Source organism: Lithobates pipiens, unplaced genomic scaffold (assembly GCF_037356315.1).
Source record: "Lithobates pipiens isolate NorthernLeopardFrog02 unplaced genomic scaffold, aLitPip1_a1.2 Scaffold_22, whole genome shotgun sequence".
NCBI classification, from domain to species: Eukaryota; Metazoa; Chordata; class Amphibia; order Anura; family Ranidae; genus Lithobates; species Lithobates pipiens.
The window spans coordinates 632,129-659,996 of NW_027507784.1; the positions used below are offsets into that span (position 1 = coordinate 632,129).

Consider the following 27,868-nt stretch of genomic DNA (forward strand, 5'->3'; position numbering starts at 1 on the left):
CAGACAGACAGAACATGTCTGAATTCATGGCCTTCGCCCACTGTCGGGAATCATGAATCAGACAGACAGAACATGTCTGAATTCATGGCCTTCGCCCACTGTCGGGAATCATGAATCAGACAGACAGAACATGTCTGAATTCATGGCCTTCGCCCCCTGTCGGGAACCATTAATCAGACAGACAGAAAACGTCTGAATTCATGGCCTTCGCCCACTGTCGGGAATCATGAATCAGACAGACAGAACATGTCTGAATTCATGGCCTTTGCCCACTGTCGGGAACCATTAATCAGACAGACAGAACATGTCTGAATTCATGGCCTTCGCCCCCTGTCGGGAACCATTAATCAGACAGACAGAAAACGTCTGAATTCATGGCCTTCGCCCACTGTCGGGAATCATGAATCAGACAGACAGAACATGTCTGAATTCATGGCCTTTGCCCACTGTCGGGAATCATGAATCAGACAGACAGAACATTTCTGAATTCATGGCCTTCTCCCACTGTCAGGAATCATGAATCAGACAGACAGAACATGTCTGAATTCATGGCCTTCACCCACTGTCAGGAATCATGAATCAGACAGACAGAACATGTCTGAATTCATGGCCTTCGCCCACTGTCAGGAATCATGAATCAGACAGACAGAACATGTCTGAATTCATGGCCTTCGCCCACTGTCGGGAATCATGAATCAGACAGACAGAACATGTCTAAATTCATGGCCTTCGCCCACTGTCGGGAATCATGAATCAGACAGACAGAACATGTCTGAATTCATGGCCTTCGCCCCCTGTCGGGAACCATGAATCAGACAGACAGAAAACGTCTGAATTCATGGCCTTCGCCCCCTGTCGGGAACCATGAATCAGACAGACAGAAAACGTCTGAATTCATGGCCTTCGCCCACTGTCGGGAATCATGAATCAGACAGACAGAACATGTCTGAATTCATGGCCTTTGCCCACTGTCGGGAATCATGAATCAGACAGACAGAACATGTCTGAATTCATGGCCTTCGCCCACTGTCGGTAATCATGAATCAGACAGACAGAACATGTCTGAATTCATGGCCTTCGCCCACTGTCAGGAATCATGAATCAGACAGACAGAACATGTCTGAATTCATGGCCTTCGCCCACTGTCAGGAACCATGAATCAGACAGACAGAAAACGTCTGAATTCATGGCATTCGCCCACTGTCAGGAATCATGAATCGGACACAAAAAAAAAAAATCACACCTTTTAATATAATGGTAAAAATGGTACAAATAGTAAACGTAGTCAAAACATAAGCCAGGGATCAGAAGCCAAAGTGGGTAGTCAGATGAGCCAGTGATAAGGAAACCATAGATCAGCGTAGTTGGAGGCAGAACAGGATCGGGAACCAGAAGGGACGTCAGCCAGGAAAGTCTTCACCAGGAACACGGCAGAGAGTCTCCAAATATGGTTGACCAAGGCGAAGGCATGGAAGAAAAGAACCAGCTGTGGAAAAATGAATACTGACAATTATCCGACAGCTGAGCACAGAGCTCAGGGAGGGAGCTGCATGGGGAATGTGCACCATGGAATGTGCGGGCACGTGACACTCTGCCCACCTGAGGATGTGGTAGGACCCCAGCGATGTGCTCACACTCCTCATCCCTCCTTGGTGGTTGACATAGACCACTGACAGGTGCTGGAGTGCCTATGCAGAGAGGAGGTTTATATCAGCCAGGACTTTTTCTGCCTAGTGTCTTACTCCTGTAGGTGGTGTCCCTCAATGAACAAAAGAGAAAAAGCCAGATTTCGTGTCATGATAGGGATGATGAGTGCAGACTTGCCCTCCGGATGAGAGGTTGGGGTTAGAGCAGATTATTCCGTAAGATAAGGGTGATAAGAGCAGGTCTCTCCTCAGGGTAGGGGTGATGAGGGTAGAGTTTTCCTTGGGTAGGGGGAGGGGAATAAGGGCAAATTTCTGCTGAGAATGAATGGGTTAGGGCACATTTCTCCTTAGGATAGGGGTGATAAGGGCAGCTTTTGCTTTAGAATTTGGCATAAAGGCAGATTTCACCTCAGGATAAGGGTGAAAAGGGCAGAATTCTCCGCAGGATGGAGTGGGGTAAGGGCACATTTGTCCTCAGGATAAGGGAAGATATCTTCTCAGGGTAGGGCATGATAGAAGGAATAAGGGCAGATTTCTCCTCAGGATGGGGGGCAGGCATAAGGGCAGGGGGTAAGGGCAGATTTCGCTAAACATTAAGGGTGATAAGGGCATATTTCTTTCAAGATGAGGGGGTAAGGGCAAATTTCCCCTCAGGGTGGGGTGATAAGGTGAGGTTTTTCCTCAGGATAGGGGGAATAAGAGCAGCATTCTCCCCCAGAAAGGGAAGGGGGTAAGGGCAGATTTATTTTTTTGGATGGGAGGGTAGGGTTTACAGGCAGGTCTCTCCTCAAAATGGAGTCTGAGTTAAGGGCAGATTTCTCCTCGGGATAGAAGTGTGGGATAAGGGCAGATTTCTCCTCGGGATACAAGTGTGGGATAAGGGCAGATTTCTCCTTTGGAAGGTGGGGGAGATGAAGGCAGATTTCTCCCCAGGATAGGGGGAATAAGAGCTGTATTCTTCTCAGGAAATAAGAAAGGGGGAGGCAAGGGTAGGTTTCCCCTCAGCATTGGGAAAGGGAGGGTAGGGGTAAGTGCAGATTTTCCCTCAGGATAGAGGGAATAAGACCAGTACCTGCGCATGAGGGTGGGGGTAAAGGCCGATTTATTTTTTTTGGATGGGGGGGGGGGGGGGGCTACAGGCAGGTTTCTCTTCAAAATGGGGTCTGGAGGTAAGCACAGTATTCTCCTCAGGAATGAAAGGGGGGGGGGGGGGTAAGGGTAGGTTTCTCCTCAGCACTGGGGAAGGGTGGTAGGGGGTAAGGGCAGATTTCTCCTCAGGATAGGGGTGATAAGGGTGCATTGTTTCCCAGGATGAATGTCATGTATCTACACTAATGTTTGCCTGTCAGCTTACCTCTCCATGTGTTCAGCTTAAGAGGCCAGCCGTCCTTCACCTGGCTGCTTAAGTAATCTCTCCTCAAAGCATGGCTCCACGCCAGGCCCAATCAGGGAACTCTATATTAACCTGTGCACTGCAAGCCACCTCTGCTGATCAATATATTGTGTTTGGCTTCTGTGTTCTCCTTGCTGTGTGTTCTACGTCCGATTCCAGTTACCGATCTTGGCGTGTTGACTGTCCTTGTCTGCTTCATATCCTAACATGGCTGTTGCCCCGACCTTTGGCTATCTCCCGACTGCCCCTACCTGCTTGTTGCCCCGACCTTTGGCTATCTCCCGACTGCCCCTACCTGCTTGTTGCCCCGACCTTTGGCTATCTCCCGACTGCCCCTACCTGCTTGTTGCCCCGACCTTTGGCTATCTCCCGACTGCCCCTACCTGCTTGTTGCCCCGACCTTTGGCTATCTCCCGACTGTCCTTTGTTGTTGCTGTCTGCTGTTTTCTCTCTACCTCCCTGTAGTCTACCGTGAGCTGAGGGGCCCTAGGGGTCGTGACCTGGAGCCAGACTGCAGCTAAATCCATCCCCACCACTAGGGGCCCCTAGTGCACACCCGCTGGCTCTTAGATTCTGTGCCCTGGGAAATATCTCACGCTGTAGCTCCCAGTGTGATCCGTGTCGGGGCTCCAGAATACCTGCTCTCCTGAATCACCTGGAGCTCCATCCGCTGCAGTCAGCCGTAGGGTCCATTACTTTGTGCTGCACTCCAGACCCCAACGGTCTCAGGTAACCTGACAATGAGGTCTGGAGTAAGGGTAGATTTCACCTCAGGATAAGGGCAAATTTCCTCCTATGACGGAAGGCATAGGGGTAAGCGCAGATTTCCTCTCAGGATAAGGGAAAAAAGGGCAGAATTCTCCCCAGGATAGAATGGGATAAGAGCACATTTCAGCCCCCGTATGGGATGAATAAGGGCACCTTTTTCCTCAGGATATGGGTGATGAGGGCAGATTTTTCCTCAGGATAGGTGGAATAAGGGGAAATTTCTCCTCAGTATAGGGGGTTGGGGGATACAAGAGATTTTTCCTCAGGATAGGGGTGATCAGGGCAGATGTCTCCTCAGGATGGAGTGGGGGGGGGGGGGTAAAAAGGTAGATTTGTCCTCAGGATAGGGGGGATAAGGGAGATTTCTCGTCAGGATAGAGGTGATCAAGGTAGATTCGCCCCCAGGATGGGAGAGTGGGGTGAAAGCAGATTTCTCCGTAGGATAGGGGTGATAAGAGCAAGTTTCTCCTCAGATTGGAAATGTATTGAGCAGGTATAGGGCAGGTTTCTCATGTTTCTCCTCAGGGATATTAGGGTGATAAGGGCAGGTTTCTCCTCAGGCTAGGGGTGATAAGGATAGATTTCTCCTTGGGATAGAGGGAGGGGAATAAGGGCAGATTTTGCCACAAGATGAGGGTGATAAGAGAAGATTTCTCCTCAGAATTGGGCATAAGGGCAGCTTTCACTTCATCATTGGAGGGATTTCTCCACAGGATAGGGCTAATAAGAGCAAAACCCTCCTCAGGATGGAATGGGGTAAGGGCAGATATCCCCCCACCCCTATCTTGGAGAGAAAAGTGCAGATTTCTCCTCAGAATAGGGGTGGTGGTGGTGGGGGGGATAGGGCAGAATTCTCCTCAGGATAGGGGTGGGGAGTGAGATAACAATAGATTTCTCCTCAGGATAGGGGTGGGGGGATAAGGGCAGAATTCTCAGGATAGGGGTGGGGGGTGAGATAACAAGCAATTTCTCCTCAGGATAGGTGTGGAGGGATAAGGGCATATATCTCCTCAAGATAGGGGTGGGGGGGTAAGGGCAGAATTCTCCTCAAGATATGGGGGGGGGGGGATAAGGACAGATTTCTTCTCAGTATAGGGATGGGGGATAAGGGCAGATTTCTCCTCAGGATAAGGATGGGGGGATAAGGGCACAATTCTCCTCAGGATAGGGATGGGGTGGGGGGATAAGGGCAGAATTCTCAGGATAGGGGTGGGGGGTGAGATAACAAGCAATTTCTCCTCAGGATAGGGGTGGAGGGATAGATAAGAGATTTCTCCTCAGGATAGGGGTGGAGGGGGGGATAAGGACTGAATTCTCCTCAGGATAGGGGTGGGGGGGGGGGGTAAGGGCAGAATTCTCCTCAGGATAGGGGTGGGGGGCATAAGGGCAGATTTCTCCTTGGGAGAGGGATGGGGGGGGGGAATAAGGGCAGTTTTTTTTACTCAGGATAGGGATGGGGGGATAAGGGCACATTTCTCCTCGAGATGGGGGGGGGGGATAAGGGCACATTTCTCCTCGAGATGGGGGGGGGGGATAAGGGCACATTTCTCCTCAGGACAGGGATGGGGGGGATAAGGGCACAATTCTCCTCAGGATAGGGATGGGGGGGATAAGGGCACAATTCTCATCAGGATAGGGATGGGGGGGGGATAAGGGCACAATTCTCCTCAGGATAGGGATGGGGGGGAATAAGGGCAGGTTTCTCCTCAGAATAGGGATGGGGGGGGGATAAAGGCACATTTCTCCTCAGGATAGGGTCTGGTGTAAGGGCAGGTTTCGCCTCAGGATAGGGATGGGGGGGGTTTAAGGGCAGATTTCTCCTCAGGATAGGTGTGGAGGGATAAGGGCAGATATCTCCTCAAGATAGGGGTGGGGGGGTAAGGGCAGAATTCTCCTCAAGATATGGGGGGGGGGGAGATAAGGACAGATTTCTTCTCAGTATAGGGATGGGGGATAAGGGCAGATTTCTCCTCAGGATAAGGATGGGGGGATAAGGGCACAATTCTCCTCAGAATAGGGATGGGGGGGGGGGGATAAGGGCACAATTCTCCTCAGGATAGGGATGGGGGGGATAAGGGCACAATTCTCCTCAGGCTAGGGGGGGGGGGGGTAAGGGCATAATTTTCCTCAGGATAGGGATGGGGGGGGGGGGATAAGGAGTCAGGACAGATTTCTTCTCAGTATAGGGATGGGGGATAAGGGCAGATTTCTCCTCAGGATAAGGATGGGGGGATAAGGGCACAATTCTCCTCGAGATGGGGGGGGGGGGATAAGGGCACATTTCTCCTCAGGACAGGGATGGGGGGGGATAAGGGCACAATTCTCCTCAGGATAGGGATGGGGGGGATAAGGGCACAATTCTCATCAGGATAGGGATGGGGGGGGGGATAAGGGCACAATTCTCCTCAGGATAGGGATGGGGGGAATAAGGGCAGGTTTCTCCTCAGAATAGGGATGGGGGGGGGGATAAAGGCACATTTCTCCTCAGGATAGGGTCTGGTGTAAGGGCAGGTTTCGCCTCAGGATAGGGATGGGGGGGTTTAAGGGCAGATTTCTCCTCAGGATAGGTGTGGAGGGATAAGGGCAGATATCTCCTCAAGATAGGGGTGGGGGGGGTAAGGGCAGAATTCTCCTCAAGATATGGGGGGGGGATAAGGACAGATTTCTTCTCAGTATAGGGATGGGGGATAAGGGCAGATTTCTCCTCAGGATAAGGATGGGGGGATAAGGGCACAATTCTCCTCAGAATAGGGATGGGGGGGGGGGGGATAAGGGCACAATTCTCCTCAGGATAGGGATGGGGGGGATAAGGGCACAATTCTCCTCAGGCTAGGGGGGGGGGGGGTAAGGGCATAATTTTCCTCAGGATAGGGATGGGGGGGGGGATAAGGAGTCAGGACAGATTTCTTCTCAGTATAGGGATGGGGGATAAGGGCAGATTTCTCCTCAGGATAAGGATGGGGGGATAAGGGCACAATTCTCCTCAGAATAGGGATGGGGGGGGGGGGGATAAGGGCACAATTCTCCTCAGGATAGGGATGGGGGGGATAAGGGCACAATTCTCCTCAGGCTAGGGGGGGGGGGGTAAGGGCATAATTTTCCTCAGGATAGGGATGGGGGGGGGGGGGATAAGGAGTCAGGACAGATTTCTTCTCAGTATAGGGATGGGGGATAAGGGCAGATTTCTCCTCAGGATAAGGATGGGGGGATAAGGGCACAATTCTCCTCAGAATAGGGATGGGGGGGGGGGGGGGATAAGGGCACAATTCTCCTCAGGATAGGGATGGGGGGAATAAGGGCAGGTTTCTCCTCAGAATAGGGATGGGGGGGGGGATAAAGGCACATTTCTCCTCAGGATAGGGTCTGGTGTAAGGGCAGGTTTCGCCTCAGGATAGGGATGGGGGGGTTTAAGGGCAGATTTCTCCTCAGGATAGGTGTGGAGGGATAAGGGCAGATATCTCCTCAAGATAGGGGTGGGGGGGGTAAGGGCAGAATTCTCCTCAAGATATGGGGGGGGGATAAGGACAGATTTCTTCTCAGTATAGGGATGGGGGATAAGGGCAGATTTCTCCTCAGGATAAGGATGGGGGGATAAGGGCACAATTCTCCTCAGGATAGGGATGGGGGGGGGGGGATAAGGGCACAATTCTCCTCAGGATAGGGATGGGGGGGATAAGGGTACAATTCTCCTCAGGATAGGGGGGGGGGTAAGGGCATAATTTTCCTCAGGATAGGGATGGGGGGGGGGATAAGGACAGATTTCTTCTCAGTATAGGGATGGGGGATAAGGGCAGATTTCTCCTCAGGATAAGGATGGGGGGATAAGGGCACAATTCTCCTCAGGATAGGGATAGGGATAGGGGGGGGATAAGGGCACAATTCTCCTCAGGATAGGGATGGGGGGGGGGGATAAGGGCACAATTCTCCTCAGGATAGAGATGGGGGGATAAGGGCACAATTATCCTCAGGTTAGGGATGGGGGGGATAAAGGCACATTTCTCCTCAGAATAGGGAGGGGGGGGGATAAAGGCACATTTCTCCTCAGGATAGGGATGGGGGGGGGGGAGGCACATTTCTCCTCAGAATAGGGAGGGGGGGGGGGTAAAGGCACATTTCTCCTCAGAATAGGGAGGGGGGGATAAGGGCAGGTTTCTCCTCAGAATAGGGTCTGGTGTAAGGGCAGGTTTTGCCTCAGGATAGGGGTGGAGGGATAAGGGAAGATATCTCCTCAGGATAGGGGTGGGGGGATAAGGACAGATTTCATCTCAGGATAGGGGTAGGGGGGATAAGGGCAGATTCCTTCTCAGGATAGGGGTGAGGAGGGGTAAGGGCAGATTCCTCCTCGGGGTGAGATAACACGAGATTTTGCCTCAGAATAGTGTTGATAAGGGCAGATTTCTCCTCAGAGTAGGGATGGGGGGGATAAAGGCACATTTCTCCTCAGGATAGGGATTAGGGGGGGGATAAAGGCACATTTCTCCTCAGGATAGGGATCGGGGGGGAGGCACTTTTCTCCTCAGAATAGGGATCGGGGGGGGGGGATAAAGGCACATTTCTCCTCAGAATAGGGAGGGGGGGATAAGGGCAGGTTTCTCCTCAGAATAGGGTCTGGTGTAAGATGGGGGGGTAAGGGCATAATTCTCCTCAGGATAGGGGTGGGGAGGGGGATAAGGACAGATTTCTTCTCAGGATAGGGGTGGGGGATAAGGACAGATTTCTTCTCAGGATAGGGGTAGGGGGGATAAGGGCAGATTCCTTCTCAGGATAGGGGTGAGGAGGGGTACGGGCAGATTCCTCCTCGGGGTGAGATAACACGAGATTTTGCCTCAGAATAGTGTTAATAAGGGCAGATTTCTCCTCATGATAGGGATCGGGGGGGAATAAGGGCAGATTTCTCCTCAGGAAAGGGATGGGGGGGTAAGGGCACATTTCTCTTCAGGATAGGGATGGGGGGGATAAGGGCAGGTTTCTCCTCAGAATAGGGTCTAGTGAAAGGGCAGGTTTTGCCTCAGGATAGGGATGGGGGGTTTAAAGGCAAATTTCTCCTCAGGGTAAGCGGGGTGAGATAACAAGAGATTTTGCCTCCGAATAGTGTTGATAAGGGCAGATTTCTCCTCGGGAGAGGGATGGGGGAGAATAAGGGCAGTTTTTTTTACTCAGGATAGGGATGGGGGATAAGGGCAGATTTCTCCTCAGGATAGGGATGGGGGATAAGGGCAGATTTCTCCTCAGGATAGGGATGGGGGGGTAAGGGCACATTTCTCCTCATGATAGGGATCGAGGGGGGGGATAAGGGCAGGCTTCTCCTCAGAATAGGGATCGAGGGGGGGATAAGGGCAGGTTTCTCCTCAGAATAGGGATGGGGGGGGATAAGGGCAGGTTTCTCCTCAGAATAGGGATGGGGGGGGGAATAAAGGCACATTTCTCCTCAGAATAGGGAAGGAGAATAAGGGCAGGTTTCTTCTCAGAATAGGGTCTGGTGTAAGGGCAGGTTTCGCCTCAGGATAGGGATGGGGGGGATTTAAGGGCAGATTTCTCCTCAGGATAGGGGTGGTGGGATAAGGGCAGATATCACCTCAGGATAGGGGTGGTGGGATAAGGGCAGATATCACCTCAGGATAGGGGTGGGGGGGTAAGGGCAGAATTCTCCTCAAGATAGGGGGGGGGGTAAGGGCAGAATTCTCCTCAGGATGGGGGGGGGGATAAGGACAGATTTCTCCTCTGGATAGGGGTGGGGAGGGGTAAGGGCAAATTTCTCCTCAGGGTAAGCGGGGTGGGGGGGGGGGTGAGATAAAAAGCGATTTTGCCTCAGAATAGTGTTGATATGGGCAGATTTCTCCTCGGGAGAGGGATGGGGGGGGAGAGGGATAAGGGCAGTTTTTTTACTCAGGATAGGGATGGGGGATAAGGGCAGATTTCTCCTCAGGATAGGGATGGGGGTGGGGGGGGAAGAAATAAGGGCACATTTCTCCTCAGGATAGGGATCGGGGGGATAAGGGCAAATTTCTCCTCAGGATAGGGATCGGGGTGATAAGGGCACATTTCTCCTCAGGATAGGGATGGGGGGGGGGGGGGGTAAGGGCACATTTCTCCTCAGGATAGGGGTAGGGGAATAAGGGCAGAATTCTCCTCAGGATAGGAGTGGGGGTGAGATAACAAGAGATTTCTCCTCAGGATAGTGTTGATAAGGGCAGATTTCTCCACATGATAGGGGTGGGGGGGGATAAGGGCAGAATTCTACTCAGGATAGGGGTGGGGGTGAGATAACAAGAGATTTCTCCTCAGGATAGGGGTGGGGGGATAAGGGCAGATATCTCCTAAGGATAGGGGTGGGGGGGGGATAAGGGCAGATTCCTCCTCTGGAGAGGGATGGTGGGGGGGGGGGGATACAAGGGCTGTTTTTTTACTCAGAATAGGGATGGGAGGATAAGGGAAAATTTCTCTCTAAGGATGGGGTGAATAAGGGCAGGTTTCTCTTAAGGAAGAAAGATGTAGGAGTAAAGGCAAGATTTCCCCTCAGAATGGGGGTAAAAAGGGTGAGAAGGGCAGATATCGCCTCAAGAATTCGGCAATAAGGGCAGATTTCTCCTGATGATGGGGGTAAGAAGTACAGATCTCTCCTCAAGAAGAGGGTGATAAGGGCAAATGTCTCTTTAGGATTAGGGGGTGATAAGGGGAGATTTCTCCTTGTGGGGGGTGATGGGGGAGATTTCTCCTCAGCGGGGGGGGTGATGGGGAGATTTCCCCATTTCTCCTCGGTGGTGCGGGGGGGGCCTTTCTCCTCGGTGGGGGGGGAGATTTCTCCTCAGTGGGTGGGGGTGATGGGGAGATTTCCCCCTCGGTGGTGGGGGGAGATTTCTCCTCGGTGGGGGGGGGAGATTTCTCCTCAGTGGGTGGGGGTGATGGGGAGATTTCCCCCTCGGTGGTGGGGGAGATTTCTCCTCGGTGGGGGGGTGGGACGATGGGGAGATTTCTCCTCGGCGGGGAGGTGAGACGATGGGGGAGATTTCTCCTCGGTGGTGGGGGGGGTGATTTCTCCTTGGTGGGGGGGTGACGGGGGGAGATGGGGGAAGATTTCACCTTGGTAAGGGGGGGTGATGGGGAAGATTTTTCCTTGGTGTGGGGGGGGGGTTGATTTCTCCTTAGTGGGGGGTAATGGGGGAGATTTCTCCTCAGTGGGGGGTAATGGGGGAGATTTCTCCTTGGTGTGTTGGGGGGGGGGGGTGATTTCTCCTCAGTGGGGGGTAATGGGGCAGATTTCTCCTCGGTGTGCTAGGGGGGATGATTTCTCCTCAGTGGGGGGTAATGGGGGAGATTTCTCCTCGGTGTGTTGGGGGGATTGATGGGGGAGATTTCGCCTCGGTGTTGGTACAATGGGAGGAGATTTCTCTATCACTTACCATAGAGAAAATGTCGGTGACACACAGACATGGGACTATCTATGCATTATATACGCTCTTCTCTATGATTCGGAGGAATAGAGGGTCAGGTGATCTGCAATCTCTAATCTGATTGTCTCTCTCTCCTCACACGGCTGAACCCCGGTACAAATCCCGCCCCACGCCCCTCCAAAAATGACGTTAAGCCCCGCCCCACGTGCAATGAGCGGCTTCCCCGCCCACGGCGCCATTTTGCGCAGGCAGCGCCGGCTGAGAGAATCTCATTCGCTGAGATTTTCCCCCGCCCATCGAGTCCGCCAATACCGATCCCCGGGAGCCGGAGCCCCGCCCCTCGCCCCGGACCCAGCCGCAGAGGCCGCGAGCCGAGTGTGAGGGACGGATGAGAATCTGTGAGAGGAACGGAAATCTTCCCGCCCAGGTGAGACAAGATGGCGGGTGTGTGCCCAGGGGAGGGCGGGGCTTACCGGCCGACCCGCCGCCACCTGTATACCGTATACTGTGTGTATATATAGACCTCGTATATACTGTATACTGTGTGTATATCTAGTCCTCATATATAGACTATGTGTATATAGATATAGTCCTCGTATATACCGTATACTGTGTGTGTGTATATATATATATATAAATAAATTCCTTGTATATACAATATACTGTGTATATATAGACCTTGTATATTCCGTATACTGTGTGTATATATAGCCTTCGTGTATACCGTGTGTGTGTGTGTATATATATATATATATTGTCCCAGTGTATATACCATATACTGTGTATATAGTTCTTGTATATACTGTCTGTGTGTGTGTGTGTATGTGTATATATATACACACACACGGTATATACGAGAACTATATATATATACAGTGCCTTGTGAAAGTATTCACCCCCTTGAACTTTTCAACCTTTTGCCACATTTCAGGCTTCAAACATAAAGATATAAAATGTTTATTTTTTGTGAAGAATCACCAACAAGTGGGACACAATTGTGAAGTGGAACGAAATCTATTGGATTTTTGAAACTTTAACTAATAAAAAAATGAAAAGTGGGGCGTGCAAAATGATTGGGCCCCCTTGCGTTAATACTTTGTAGAGCCACCTTTTGCTGCGATTACAGCTGCAAGTCGCTTGGGGTGTCTCTATCAGTTTTGCACATCGAGAGACTGAAATTCTTGCCCATTCTTCCTTGCAAAACAGCTGGAGCTCAGTGAGGTTGGATGGAGAGCGTTTGTGAACAGCAGTTTTCAGCTCTTTCCACAGATTCTCGATTGGATTCAGGTCTGGACTTTGACTTGGCCATTCTAACACCTGGATACGTTTATTTGTGAACCATTCCTTTGTAGATTTTGCTGTATGTTTGGGATCATTGTCTTGTTGGAAGATAAATCTCCGTTCCAGTTTCAGGTCTTTTGCAGACTCCAACAGGTTTTCATCCAGAATGGTCCTGTATTTGGCTGCATCCATCTTCCCCTCAATTTTAACCATCTTCCCTGTCCCTGCTGAAGAAAAGCAGGCCCAAACCATGATGCTGCCACCACCATGTGTGACAGTGGGGATGGTGTGTTGAGGGTGATGAGCTGTGTTGCATCGTTTTGCATTGTGCGCAAAAAGTTTTCATGTGACCAGAGCACCTTCTTCCACATGTTTGGTGCGTCTCCCAGGTGGCTTGTGGCAAACTTTAGACGAGACTTTTTATGGATATCTTTGAGAAATGGCTTTCTTCTTGCCACTCTTCCATAAAGGGCAGATTTGTGCCGTGTACGACTGATTGTTGTCCTATGGACAGACTCTCCCACCTCAGCTGTAGTCCTCTGCAGTTCATCCAGAGTGATCATGGGCCTCTTGGCTGCATCTCTGATCAGTCTTCTCCTTGTCTGAGCTGAAAGTTTAGAGGGACGGCCAGGTCTTGGTAGATTTGCAGTGGTCTGATACTCCTTCCATTTCAAAATGATGGCTTGCACAGTGCTCCTTGGGATGTTTAAAGCTTGGGAAATCTTTTTGTATCCAAATCCGGCTTTAAACTTCTCCACAACAGTATTACGGACCTGCCTGGTGTGTTCCTTGGTCTTCATGATGCTCTTTGCGCTTTCAATAGAACCCTGAGACTATCACAGAGCAGGTGCATTTATACAGAGACTTGATTACACACAGGTGGATTCTATTTATCACCATCAGTCATTTAGGACAACATTGGATCATTCAGAGATCCTCGCTGAACTTCTGGAGGGAGTTTGCTGCACTGAAAGTAAAGGGGCCGAATCATTTTGCACGCACCACTTTTCAGTTTTTTATTTGCTAAAAAAGTTTAAAATATCCAATAGATTTCGTTCCACTTCACAATTGTGTCCCACTTGTTGGTGATTCTTCACAAAAAATAACAATTTTATGTCTTTATGTTTGAAGCCTGAAATGTGGCAAAAGGTTGAAAAGTTCAAGGGGGGCGAATACTTTCACAAGGCAGTGTAGTCCTCGTGTATACTGTGTGTGTATATAGCTATAGTCCTCGTATATACAGTATACTGTGTGTGTGTATGTATGTGTATATATATATATATATATATATATATATATATATATATATATATATATATATACCTTGTATATTCTGTATACTGCGTATATATAGTCCTTGTGTGTGTATTCCATATACACACACAGTATATATGAGGTCTATAATATTAATATTGAAAAATGTGTGTGTATATATATATATATATATATTCCTCGTACATATCGTATACTGTTTATATATTTATAGACCTCATATATACTGTGTGTGTGTGTATATAGACCTTGTATATACCATGTACTGTGTGTATGTGTGTATATATTTATAGAGATAGATATATATCATATACATACATGGGGGTGTTTGGGGGTTCCAAGTAATTTTCTTAAAAAATTAAGATAAATTGGGGGAAAAAAAGAGAATTTTCTCTCACCTCTAAATGCCTGTTGCTAGGGGGTTCCTCGTAGTCGGCCTTCTTACTTGGCCGGACTGATGAGATCACTTCCCCTCAGGCCGCGCAGTCATCTGTGACCTGTCACGTGTCCCAGATGACTCTGCGGCGTATCACGGCACCCTGTGCCGCTCGCGCAATGCGCAGTGGGTGCCTGGCTGTGAAGGCACAGCCGGGTGCCCACAGTACGAATGACGGCACCGCGAGGGGGGAGGGGGGCTTCGTTCCTCCGCATTGCTGGGCCCCGGGACAGGTAAGTGTCCGATTAGTAAAAATCAGCAGCTGTAGTATTTGTAGCTGCTGACTTTTTTAATTTTTTTTTTTTTTTTTTTAGGGGGCGCCCCGCTTTAAGTGTCAGAAAAAGATTTAGACTTTCAGTGGTTAAACTTACTGCATTTACACATTGGAAGCTTGGCAGACCAGAGTATTTGTTTACACAGGAAGTTCTTTCCCTTTGATCTAAGAAGTTAGTTACAATGTTTCAAGTTCTACACTTGGCAGATTGTCCGGGATGTTTTCTTTTGACAGCTGAGTGAGCAGATAAGTCTCTCCACTTGTTATATGAAAGAATCGCCTATTCTCAGCGGAAGAGAATCGAGATTACGTTTTCTTAACGATTAATTGTTATGTCGTGTGTGTGTGTATATATTAACCACTTGGGGACCGCCCACCGGGGATGTACGTGATTTTTTTGAAGAGGGATATCTCGGTAACGGCAGCAGCTGCTGCCACAACCGAGATGTCCATCTCTTCAGGCGGCGGTCCTCTGTACGATAACGGTGGTCTCCGCGTCGGATTCGCCGCGAGATCACCGCTATCGGCGGCGGGAGAGGTGCTCCCCCCCCCTCCCGCCGCCCTCCCGCACCTTCCGCCGCTTACCGGAGCCGTCGGTAGCGGCGGAGGCGATCGGGTCCTTCCATCTGCTGGGCATAGAGACAAGTGAGGCTAAGATGGCCCCCCACTCGTCTCTATACCATAGCAGGGCGGAAGCGACGTCAAAACGTCAGCTCCGCCCATACCTCTTAAAGGTATATTTTTTTTTAAATGTCAGATTTTCTTTTTTTTTTTTTTTTTTTTTTTTTTTTGCATTTTAGCCCAAATATGAGATCTGAGGACTTTTTGACCCCCCGGATCTCATATATAAGAGGACCTGTCATGCTTTTTTCTATTACAAGGGATGTTTACATTCCTTGTAATAGGAATAAAAGTGATCCATTTTTTTTTTTTTTAAAAACAGTGTAAAAATAAATAAAATCAATTAAAATAAATAAGAAGGAAAAAAAAAAAATTTTTTTAAAAACACCTCGTCACGACGAGCTTGCGCACAGAAGTGAACGCATACGTGAGTAGCGCCCGCATATGAAAACGGTGGTCAAACCACACATGTGAGGTATCGCCGCGATCGGTAGAGCGAGAGCAATAATTCTAGCCCTAGACCTCCTCTGTAACGCAAAAAATGCAACCTGTAGAATTTTTTAAATGTCGCTTATGGAGATTTTCAAGGCTAAAAGTTTGACGCCATTCCACGAGCGGGCGCAATATTGAAGCATGACATGTTGGGTATCAATTTACTTGGCATACCATTATCTTTCACAGTATAAAAAAAAATTGGGCTAATTTTACTGTTGTCTTATTTTTTTTATTCAAAAAAGTGCATTTTTTAAAAAAAAAGTGCGCTTGTAAGACCGCTGCGCAAATACGGTGTAAAAAAAAGTATTTCAATGACCGCCATTTTATTCTCTAGGGCAGGGCTCGACAAACCCCGGGCGCCAGATCGCATTGGCGACTAGAATTTGTGATCTGGCGCCTGGGGCAGCACAGCGGGGGTATCCTGTCTCCTTCCACCCCCCCCCCTGGCGTGATCGTGTCGGGCCGCGCCGCCGCCGGCCGGTAATTGAGGCCGCGGCTTTGAGGCCTTCTGTGGTCCTATGTTTAGTTCTGTAATCTGGCGCCGTCTAGTGGTGGCTGTTGGTATGACAGCCAGCGATGCTAATGAAGCTTTCACTGCCCACCCATCTCACCTTTACTTAGAATAAAAAAAAAAAAAAAAAGTGTGTGTGTGTGTGTATGTATGTGTATATATATATATATATATATATATATATATATATATATATATATATATATATATATATATGTATATGTATATGTGTGTGTGTGTGTTTAGGAGTTCTAACAACCTAGAGAATAAAATGGTGGTCGTTGCAATACTGTCTGTCACACCGTATTTGTGCAGCGGACTTACAAGCGCATTTTCGGGGAAAAAGTCTTATTTTTTTAATTAAATATAACAGTAAAGTTGGCCCAATTTTTTTATATTGTGAAAAATAATGTTACACCGAATAAATTGATACCCAACATGTCACGCTTCAAAATTGCGTCCGCTCATGGAATGGCGACAAACTTTTAGCCTTTAAAATCTCCATAGGCGACGTTTAAAAAATTCTACAGGTTGCACGTTTTGGGTTACAGAGGAGGTCTTGGGCTGGAATTATTGCTCTCGCTCTACCGAACGCAGCGATACCTCATGTGTGGTTTGAACACCGCTTTCCTATGCGGGCGCTACTCACGTATGCGTTCGCTTCTGCACGCAAGCTTGGCAGGACAGGGCGCATTTAAAACATTTTTTTTTTCTTATTTTAACTTTTTATTTTTTCACGGTGCTTTTAAAAAAAAAAAAATTGTCACTTTTATTCCTATTACAAGGAATGTAAAAATCCCTTGTAATTGAAAAAAACAGGACAGGTCCTCTTAAATATATGAGATCCGGGGGGTCAGAGAGACCTCAGATCTCAAATTTACACTAAAATGCAATAAAAAAAAAAAAAAAAATTGTCATTTGAAAAAAAAAAAAAAAAAAAAAATGTCCCTCTAAGAGCTATGGGCAATGACATGGAGACAGGTGGGGGGGCCGCGCTATCCTCCCCTCACTCGTCTCCATGTCAGGCCAGGGACAGGTCTGGATTGCCGTTACCGACCTGGCTCCTAACTTTTTTAGCTGGCTCCTAGATTCCAAGCAAATTTGTCAACCCCTGCTCTAGGGTGTTAGAAAAAAAACAATATAAAATGTTTGGGGGTTCTAAGTAATTTTCTAGCAAAAAAAACAGTTTTAAACATGAAAACACCAAATCTGAAAAAGAGGCCTGGTCCTTAAGTGGTTAATCTTGTGTATATACAGTGACCTAACCTTTTACCCTAATATTTAGGCTACTCTCTCGGGGGGGGGGGGGGGCACTAGGGGTTTTAGCTGTAATTTAGCCCTGTAATGGCGGTGCTTTTCTGCCGCTGAATAAAGGGTTAAACATCTCTGCATGGTGCCGGTGCCCATTGATTCCAGTGGTGGAGGGGGAGGAGGGTCACTTGGAGCTGCAGGGGTGGCGATATTTTTATCCAAAAGCACCTGAGAAATGCTGCAGTGTTTTTTATGGTCTTTATGGGGCGCTCTAACCGTCCTCTGCCTGCGATGGTGGGGTAGGCGGCCTCCCCTGTAGACGGTGTGGTTTGGCCCTGTGTGTGTAGTGCATGTGTATTTTGGGGTGGGGGGTGTTTTGTACTGGGAAGGAGAGAGATTTAGTCTGATTGGAGGATGTCGGTGATGGGCGGTCCTTGTATTTGCAGCACATTGAGGAGGTCCTCTGCCCTGGACTGGAGGCTGGAGGGAGTGGCTCACGATGAGGCAGCATCCCAGCATGCCCTGCAGCAAGCCACAAGCAGCTCAGCAGAGTACAGCCAGAGAGAAGAGCGTGCTGTCACCATGCACCCCTCCCCTGCCCGGAGACCGCCTCAGGTACCGACCAATCCTGTCCTGATTTATACTCCTAACCCCCCACCAGGGGGCCGCCCCAGGTACCGACCAATCCTGTCCCGATTTATACTCCTAACCCCCCACCCGGGGGCCGCCCCAGGTACCGACCAATCCCTGTCCTGATTTATACTCCTAACCCCCCACCCGGAGACTGCCCCAGGTAACGACCAATCCTGTCCTGTTTATACTCCTAACCCCCCACCCAGAGACCGCCTTAGGTACCGACCAATCCTGTCCTGATTTATACTCCTAACCCCCCCCCCCCGGAGACCGCCTCAGCTACCGACCAATCCTGTCCTGATTTATACTCCTACCCCTCCCCAGAGACCGCCTCAGGTACCGACCAATCATGTTCTGATTTTATACTCCTCCTCTCTTACATATTTGTGCTCCTTCCCCCTCCTCTCTTACATATTTGTGCTCCTTCCCCCTCCTCTCTTACATATTTGTCCTCCTCCCCCCTCCTCTCTTACATATTTGTGCTCCTCCTCCCTCCTCTCTTACATATTTGTGCTCCTCCCCCCCCCTCCTCTCTTACATATTTGTGCCCCTCCTCTCTTACATATTTGTGCCCCTCCTCTCTTACATATTTGTGCTCCTCCTCTCTTACATATTTGTGCTCCTCCTCTCTTACATATTTGTGCTCCTTTTTTCGTGCTCCTCCTCTCTTACATATTCGTGCTCCTCCTCCCCCTCCTATCTTACATATTCGTGCTCCTCCTCCCCCCTCCTATCTTACATATTTGTGCTCCTCCTCCCCCCTCCTATCTTACATATTTGTGCTCCTCCTCCCCCCTCCTATCTTACATATTCGTGCTCCTCCCCTCTCAGGCAGCGGACACAGTGACAGCCGGCATCCCACCCATGTCTCCAGGCTCCAGTGGGGAATTGTCCCCGTTTGACTTGTTGGGTGATATTGGGGACCTCGGCCCGGGGTCACCTACAGACGATGGCCTGGATGGAAACCAGAATGATTCCTCATCGGGACAGAAAAATGACAGCCATACCGAGATTGCTGAGCAGGCCAAACATGTGAGTACATAGAGTACTGGCCTTTGTAGTGTGGACTTACCTCTGCTGGCAGGGAGAGACCCCCATGTTGGCATGTTCATCTCCCCCTCCCCCCCCCCCCCCCCGTTGTCATATATTGCTGTGTATATAGAACGACATTTGCGCCCCCATTGGTGTGTGTGTGGCTCTCTTCCCCCCATGTGTGTGTGTGTGGAGCTCTCTGCCCCCTCCCCGTTGGTGTGGCTGTGGCGCTCTCTGCCCCCTCCCCGTTGGTGTGGCTGTGGCGCTCTCTGCCCCCTCCCCGTTGGTGTGTGTGTGTGTGGCGCTCTCCCCCCCCCCCCCCCCCCCCGTTGGTGTGTGTGTGGCGCTCTCTGCCCCCCCCCCCCCGTTGGTGTGTGTGTGTGTGTCCTGTGGCGCTCTCTGCCCCCCCGTTGGTGTGTGTGTGTGTGTGTGTGGCGCTCTCGCCCCCCCCGTTGTGTGTGTGTGTGTGTGTGTGTCCTGTGGCGCTCTCTCCCCCCGTTGATGGGGTGTGTGTGGCGGTCTCTGAATCGCCCACAAACCCCCCCCCCGTTGGTGTATGTCCTGTGGCGCTCTCTGCCCCCCCCCCCCCCCCCCGTTGGTGGGGTGTGTGTGTGTGGGGCGCTCTCTGCCCTCTCGTTGGTGTGTGGCGCTCTCTGCCCCCCCCGTTGGTGTGTGTGGCACTCCAGCCCCTGATGGTTTCCTCTCTCTCCTCTAGGAAGCGGAGATTGAGAATCGGATTGCAGAGTTACGGAAAGAAGGATTCTGGACTCCGAGACGTCTCTCTAAATTTCCAGAACCGACTCGTCCAAAAGTTCTCTGGACTACCTGTGTGAGGAGATGCAGTGGTTGGCTGCAGACTTTGCACAGGAGAGGCGGTGGAAGAGGGGAGTGGCCAGGAAGGTGAGTGGGGTGTCCGCAGAAGAGGGTAGGTGTCAGAGGAAAAGAGGCGGGTGGGGTGGAAGGTGTCCGTGGAAAAGGGGGGTGGAAGGTGTGGAAGAGATCGGGTGGTTGGTGTGGAAGAGATGGGGGGGGGGGGGGGGGTGGCGTGGAAGGTGTCAGTGGAAAAGGGAGGTGACATGGATGGTGTCGGCGGAAGAGGGGGTGTTGGTGTGTAAGAGATGGGGGGGGGGGGGTGGCATGGAAGGTGTCGGAAGAGGGTGGGCTGGCAGCGTGGAAGGTGTATGTGGAAGAGGGGGGTGGCATGGAAGGTGTCGGTGGAAGTGAGGGGGCTCTCGTGGTAGTGGTCAGTGGAAGAGGGGGGGATGGCATGGAAGGTGTCTGTGGAAGTGAGGGGGCTCTCGTGGTAGTCGTCAGTGGAAGAGGGGGTGGTTCCCTCCCCCATGTCCCCTCCCCTGCAGTCGTTCCCCATGTCGGGATGGTGTAGTCATTGCATTCTGTGTGTCTCTGTTGTGCAGGTGGTGAGGATGGTGGTGAGACATCATGAGGAACTGAAGCAAAAAGAAGAGCGAGCGCGGAGAGAAGAGCAAGCCAAGCTGAGGCGCATTGCTACCTCCATTGCTAAGGAAGTCCGTCAGTTTTGGAGCAATGTGGAAAAGGTCAGAACCCCCCCCCCCCCCCAGACACTCCACTCCCCCTCCCAATATGTCTTCCCCCCCCCCGTTATTTTTTATTTATTTTTTTTGCAAATAAACCTTTCTTCATAAATTTATCCCAAAATGTATTCTGAAAATCCCCCATGTAAAAACTGCCCCCCCCCCCCCCCCCATCGCCCCTTTTTTTTCCCCACAATTCTTTGGAAAATAAAGAAATTTATATATATATTTTTTTTTTTCACCAAATTGTCATATTAAGTTATTTCTCTTACACAGCATATGCGATGACACCCCAAAATACATTCTGCTCCTCCTGAGTATGGTGATACACCATGTGTGAGACTTTTACACGGCCTGGCCACATAGAGGCCCAACATGCAGGGAGCACCTTCAGGTGTTCTAGGACCACAAATTGCACCTGACCACCTATCACACTTTTGTAGTCACTGGAGCACTAAGACAATGGAAACGCCCCAAAATTACCCCATTCTGCTGAGCAATGTGTAAACAAAAGATTATCTGTATTTTTAGTAGTGCAGTTGTCCATAGAGGAGAGCATTGGTCCAGGCAGCAGACAGGGATACTGTCCATAAATGGTCCAGGTTCAGTACAGGTAGAGTCCTGGTTAGCACAGCCAAAGTATGGGTCGAGGCAGCAAGCAGAGCCCTGGTTGGCACAGCCAAAGAGGCGTGGTGAGGCGTGGTCGGGTTCAGGCGGCAAGCTGAGGGGTGGTCGGGTTCAGGCGGCAAGCTGAGGGGTGGTCGGGGTTCAGGCGGGAGGGGTGGTCGGGGTTCAGGCGGGAGGGGTGGTCGGGGTTCAGGTGGGAGGGGTGGTCGGGGTTCAGGCGGGAGGGGTGGTCGGGGTTCAGGCGGCAGGCGTGGTCGGGTTCAGGCGGCAGGCGTGGTCGGGTTCAGGCGGCAGGCGTGGTCGGGTTCAGGCGGCAGGCGTGGTCGGGTTCAGGCGGCAGGCGTGGTCGGGTTCAGGAGGCAGGCGTGGTCGGGTTCAGGAGGCAGGCGTGGTCGGGTTCAGGAGGCAGGCAGGCGGAGGGGTGGTCGGGTTCAGGAGGCAGGCAGGCGGAGGGGTTGTCGGGTTCAGGCGGAGGGGTTGTCGGGTTCAGGTGGCAGGCGGAGGGGTGGAAGAGATAAATGGAGGGAACGATGGCGGGTTGGATTTTCTCCCCTATGAATATATTGTACTCCATGTACACATTGTGGATCCTTCCGGGGATTTCCATAGAGGGGTCGTCGTGGATTTGGGGAAAGCATGTAGATGTCTCGTTTGTCCCACACGGATTCCCCTCTTAGTTTGTATCACCAGCCTCTGTGGGAATCCCTTCCTATTGGCTCTCGCGGTGCCACATGATAGTGTTTCCTTCTGGTATAGATTGCAGGAAAGGGGCCGGCTGGTATAATTGTTATCAATGTAGAGATGATTCCCCTATTGGATAGAGGGAATACACAGTTCTAAATGACTTCCACTGGTTCCTATATAGCTTGGGTTCTGTCATACTCCCCCCCCCCTCTCCCACGTGGCTCTGTTGTATGCAAAGTGGGTGTGCCCGCTCTGGAGGTGGTAGGAATAGAGGGGAATGAAGAGGCTCCGGAGACTCCGGCTTCCAACAAAAACACGGCTGCCGGGAGTGTGTAGGTAAGTCGGCTGTCTGATGGAAGCGATCAGGAAGGGGCATCATAAAGTGTTCACCGATCTCCTCTTCCCACTAATGACTCAAAGCGCTCCAACATTTTTTTGGGGGATGGGCGCAAACTGATAAATGCTGGGGAAAAAACATAAAATGCAGCCATTGTGCAACCCCCCCCCCCTCCTCCTGGTGGCGCGGTCAGGCAGTGGATGGCAGGGTCGAGCTGTGGGCCAGGTAACGGCTCCTGCATCCTCCATGCTTCTCTGTCCTCCCGGCCGTCTCTTCTTCCATTCCATTAGGCGTCCGATCATTTGAATGGTATTAGACCTGCGACTCCTGATTGGCTGAGAGGCGGATCAGTGTTAGAAAAGCAAATTGGGGGGGGGGGGGGGCTTACGTACACAAACATTGTGTTTTTTGTGTGTCTTAAAATTAACACTTAGTGTATTTTTTACTAAAAATGTTATTTCCTAATATCATGTGATATAAAAAATTGGAACTGCCACTATTTTATTCTCTATGGTCTCTGCTCTCAGAAAATGTTTGCGGGTTTTCCTGAACTTCAGGCCAAATATAATTTTTTTTTTAATGTACAGTAGGCAAAAGCTGCCCTGGCAGCGGAAAGGGTTAAAGGCTCTTGCAGGTTCGGCTCTACCACCAGCTGTTGCTGCAATTTCTGTATGTCAATCCACAGCTAATTGTACCAGGGCAGTGACCAGTCAGCACAGGATCCTGGCACATTCATGAACATTTCCTTCTGTTTTACTCTTCTGAGACTGTAGAAGTGATTACACCAATCCCCAGAGTGGCTGTGATTTTGTATACATGGAAAACGATGGCTGAAGCAAAGGCGCCTCACATGTATCACTTGAAAGAGGACGTCTTTGGTGACCTCAACAAGTTCATAAAGGATGTCACAGGAAGGGATTGGTCTTCTTTCCATAGTAACCCCCCCCCCCCCCCCATCGCTCTTTCCTGGCTTCATCTCCAAAGACCAAATTCAGCCCCTACATTTGGCATGAGATTTGGAACATAAGATCTACCACAAAGCCTTCTCTCCTATGGTGCCCCCACTCTGAGTTGAAGGAATATCATTTACAGTTTGCCTTAAACTGAGTTCTATTGGTGTAAAAGGGGTATAAAATACAGTGCCAACCACCCCCATCCCCCACCCCCCCCCAATCAACCAAAATCAGATTTACAGACTGGCCATCTCCTGTCCTGGAGTGGTAGTTCCGGATGGGTTCAGAGGATTCTATTCAAACCTTTTTACGGTACCAAAAACACAACGTGGGTATTCAACCAGTCCTGTACCGAAAATCCCTTAACAGTGGCCTTCAAGTTCCAGCATTCCACAAGTTACAAGTCCGTTATGGCGTCCAGAAACATCCATGGTGCCCCTCTACACATTCCCATTTACCCATCTTATGGGCTTCACCACCAGACAAAACTCTTCCCATTATCACACTGCCATTCACCTATCTACTGCACCCACAGAGCTGCCTGCACCCCGACTCAGGGCATTCAGGTCAGAATACCCAGGCAACCTTCTTCTCAAGGACTCCTCTCCATCAAATCTATCTGCAAATGTCCAAAATACTCTCCAGATTCTTGAGTCCTTCAGTTACCTGTAGGTGATCCAGTATATAGACCTTTATTCTGTTGGTGAGTGATATCTAAGCATGTCCTGTTTATCTTTAGGTGGTCCAGTTTAAGCAGCAGTCTCGTCTGGAAGCAAAGAGGAAGAAAGCTCTGGATCTGCAGTTGGACTTCATAGTGGGACAAACGGAGAAATACTCCGACCTCCTCAGCCAGAGTCTAAATGAGGCTGCGCCTGTCAGCAAGACCAGTTCATCCTGCTTTGGGTCTTCTCAGGGAGGATCACTGAGAACCAGCCCAACGCCGTCTGTGTGCCAGAAAGGTGAGAAGGGGGGAGGATTGGCTTCATGGTGCACTGATAAAACAGGTCCCTGCCTGGCTACGTAGGCTTGGATTGGTAGCTGGTGCTATAGAAACTCCACTCTGCAATGCATTAGTGTCTGTGTGATACTGTATTATGCAGAGGAGGGCACACCTCCCAAGCCCCTCCCCAGGGCTTCCTCTCCCCGTCTCCCTCCCCGGCAGATGCCACCCCCAGGCGGGCTGCCACTCTCCCTCCCCGGCACACACCTTTTGGCAGGTGCTCCACTTTCTCCCTCTCTCCAATGTAGAAATAATTGCACTCTGCATGGCATCTGACCATTTCCTCCTTCACCACCAGATGGAGAATTTCTCCCTCATGAGAATGAGGCAGAGGAAGAAGATGATGAGGAGACGATAGAGATTGAGGAACGTCAGGATGGAAACGATGCAGAGTCCCATCGCCTTGAACTGGAGCTTCTCAAACGAGAGAGTGAGCTTTCCTGGATGAGCTCCTTCAGAGTCTTCCCCCTCAGATCCTTCAAGAAGAGGCTGACATAGAGGTAGGTCCTTCCCTTCTTTGGGTGGTGTGATAGTGGGGTGCGAAGAGGAAGGCTCTTCCCTTCTCTGGAGGGTGGGATAGTGGGGTGCAGAGAGGTAGACTCTTCCCTTCTCTGGGGGGGGGGTGGGATAGTGGGGTGCAGGACACCTAGCTCCTGCTATAAGATGGAGTCGGCAGTAAAGGTCAGAAGTAATTCTCTTTTCTGTCCCACAGGATGCTGAATCTGAACAGGACTCCTCCTCAGAGGAAGAAGACAACATTGTAGTGGAGGAAGATGATGACGAGTTCACGGCTAATGAGGAGGAAGGTCTGTTGTAGACATGTGAAGTCTATCTGCACGGTTCTATGGTCTATTACCACATTGTATGTTACCAGGACAGGAAGTGAGGGACAGCTCACCAAAGCAGGGACATGTTACAGTCTGTCCCCCCATATTCTGCCCATTCAGGGGGTGCAGCATTCCATCTGGTGGATATGCCTTGCCATTTTTGAGGTGTGATGTGACATTACTTCTCCTGTGGGCTTCCCTCCCACAAAGCCCCCTCTGAGATACTGCGGACCCCCTGCTACTCATTTTATTCTTCCTATTCCTCCCGTCTCAGGGAGTTTAAGCACGTGGCTCCATAACAGTGCCAAGCCTCAGTCATCCCCCTCATAATGCTCCTTCTATAATATCCTAATGGGGGATATGTCCTTACCACTGTGTACCCCAGCAGAAGCCTAGACCCGGAGATTTGTAACTTCTGTGCAGACGTTTGTTTGCTCCTTATTGCTTCTCTTGGTGAAGAGAGTTCTGCTGACCCATGTCAGCATAAATTGGGATAAAACCTTAGCAACAAAGACCAGGGAGGAGAGATGGGTTTGCTTTAAGAGCATATTAAATAAGGGCATTAGCCAATGCATTCCAATGGGTAATACATTTTAAAGAGCAAACAAAGGTCCTGGATGGCTTAACTCCCATGTAAAAATGGATGAGGGATCATCATCAGCATTCAGACTTTATAAAGAATGCAACAAGAAATGTAAGGGTGCAATAAGGACGGCTAAGATAGATAATGAAAGACACAGCGGAGGAGAGCAAAAAAAAATCCCAAGAAATTCTTTAAGTATATAACTAGTAAAAAGGGAGGACAGACCATATTGGGCCCCATAAAGAATGAGGAAGGACATCTGGTTACAAAGGATGGGGGGGGGTGAAGGTATTGAATTTATTCTTCTCAGTCTTCACGAGGGAATCGGGGGGGGGGGGCGCTTCAGTAACCAAAACTGCAGTGTTTATCCTCATGACACATCACAGGAAGCCCCTCCATGGTTATCAGAGGACAGAATTAGAATTAGACTTGGGAAATTTAACATTAATAAATAGCCGGGACCAGATGGCTTGCACCCGAGGGTACTTAGGGAACTCAGTCAGGTAATTGCCAGACCATTGTTCCTAATTTTTACTGACTGGAATGGTACCAGCTGATTGGAGAAGGCAATGTGGTGACCCCACAATATATAAGTACCGGGCCGGTGACCCCCACAATAGGGAGAAAACTTTTTCGCAGAAGGGAGTATAACAAGACGTGGCCACTCATTAGAATTATAAGAAAAGAGGTTTAACCTTAAACTACATAGAGGGTTCTTTACTGTAAGAGCGGCAAGGATGTGGAATTCCCTTCCACAGGTGGTGGTCTCAGCGGGGGGGGCATCGATAGTTTCAAGAATTAGATAATCACCTGAACGACAGCAACATACATGATATACAATGTAATACTGACATATAATCACACAACATATATGATATACAATGTAATACTGACATATAATCACACAACATACATGATATACAATGTAATACTGACATAATCACACAACATACATGATATACAATGTAATACTGACATATCACATACATAGGTTGGACTTAATGGACTTGTGGTCTTTTTTTTTTCAACCTCACCTACTGTGTAACTATGTTGGTGAGGGGAGTTCTGCCGGCCCGTGGGTCTGTGAGGGGAGTTCTGCCGGCCCGTGGGTCTGTGAGGGGAGTTCTGCCGGCCCGTGGGTCTGTGAGGGGAGTTCTGCCGGCCCGTGGGTCTGTGAGGGGAGTTCTGCCGGCCCGTGGGTATGTGAGGAGAGTTCTGCCGGCCCGTGGGTCGGTGAGGGGAGTTCTGCCGGCCCGTGGGTCGGTGAGGGGAGTTCTGCCGGCCCGTGGGTCGGTGAGGGGAGTTTCTGCCGGCCCGTGGGTCGGTGAGGGGAGTTCTGCCGGCCCGTGGGTATGTGAGGAGAGTTCTGCCGGCCCGTGGGTCGGTGAGGGGAGTTCTGCCGGCCCGTGGGTCGGTGAGGGGAGTTCTGCCGGCCCGTGGTGGGGTCGGTGAGGGGAGTTCTGCCGGCCCGTGGGTCGGTGCAGAATTCTGCTGGCGGCCATGTTTGGTAGGTGTGACGTGCGGGTGGCCTTTGTGTTTTGATCATAGAATGTAGTTCCCTAGATCCTGAGTCCACCAATAAAGGATAAGAGAAAATGTTTTTATTGGTGGGGTGGTCCCACACATTGGGTTGTATTGGGGAGTAGACAATATCCCCCCCATATCATTGTCTTTTTGTCACAGCTGAAGATGAAGAGGAGACGATTGCAGCGGAGGAAGCCTGGAGGGCCAGCAGGACCATACAGAGGAGCTCTCCCAATTGGCTCAGGAAGGTAGGAGGGTCTCCATAGACGGGACATGGCAGCTTTCACTGATCACTGTACAAGGCAAACCCTTCTTAGCCAATATCCGGTCATGTAAATCTGAACTGGCGTTCCCTGGATCAACACTGTCCTCCAATTATGGGCGATGTGGGGGGGGGTCAGCTGCAGAAATTCCTGTTCAGCTGAAGGAATTCTCCGCCTTTCAATAGTTAGACATGCTTCCACCCCAATACCATTTGGTGGTTCCTTCCTCCTGCTTATGTTACCCTGAGAGGTACAGGGGCCGGGGGATGGGTTATGTGGAGGTGTACAGGGGGCCGGGGGATGGGTTATGTGGAGGTGTACAGGGGGCCGGGGGATGGGTTATGTGGAGGTGTACAGGGGGCCGGGGGATGGGTTATGTGGAGGTGTACAGGGGCCGGGGATGGGTTATGTGGAGGTGTACAGTGGAGGGTGTGTGTGTGTATATGTATGTAGAGGGGTGTTCAATCTATCTCTGCCTCTCTCTTCTTGCAGGAGAAATGTCCATAGAAGATC

General features: G+C 50.3%; 1 protein-coding gene and 1 long non-coding RNA gene across 2 annotated transcripts in view; one reads left to right on the forward strand and one right to left on the reverse strand.

Annotated features, from left to right (window-relative positions):
* Positions 1 to 1,229: 1,229 nt before the first annotated feature.
* LOC143925298 (uncharacterized) lies at positions 1,230 to 11,340 on the reverse strand. The gene is made up of 2 exons (XR_013261945.1): positions 11,208 to 11,340; positions 1,230 to 1,486 (listed from the first exon to the last, which is right to left on the reverse strand). It is a non-coding gene; the product is annotated as an uncharacterized LOC143925298 (long non-coding RNA).
* A 127-nt stretch (positions 11,341 to 11,467) lies between these two features.
* SRCAP (Snf2 related CREBBP activator protein) overlaps positions 11,468 to 27,868 on the forward strand; it is a 36,552-nt gene continuing 20,151 nt past the window's right edge. The window contains 12 exon segments of the mRNA XM_077449794.1: positions 11,468 to 11,625; positions 17,786 to 17,954; positions 18,804 to 19,004; positions 19,720 to 19,822; positions 19,825 to 19,904; positions 20,420 to 20,560; positions 23,898 to 24,117; positions 24,457 to 24,594; positions 24,597 to 24,658; positions 24,871 to 24,964; positions 27,252 to 27,284; positions 27,287 to 27,539. Of these exon segments, the coding sequence (XP_077305920.1) occupies positions 17,922 to 17,954; positions 18,804 to 19,004; positions 19,720 to 19,822; positions 19,825 to 19,904; positions 20,420 to 20,560; positions 23,898 to 24,117; positions 24,457 to 24,594; positions 24,597 to 24,658; positions 24,871 to 24,964; positions 27,252 to 27,284; positions 27,287 to 27,539 (1,358 nt within the window). The 5' untranslated portion in view covers positions 11,468 to 11,625; positions 17,786 to 17,921.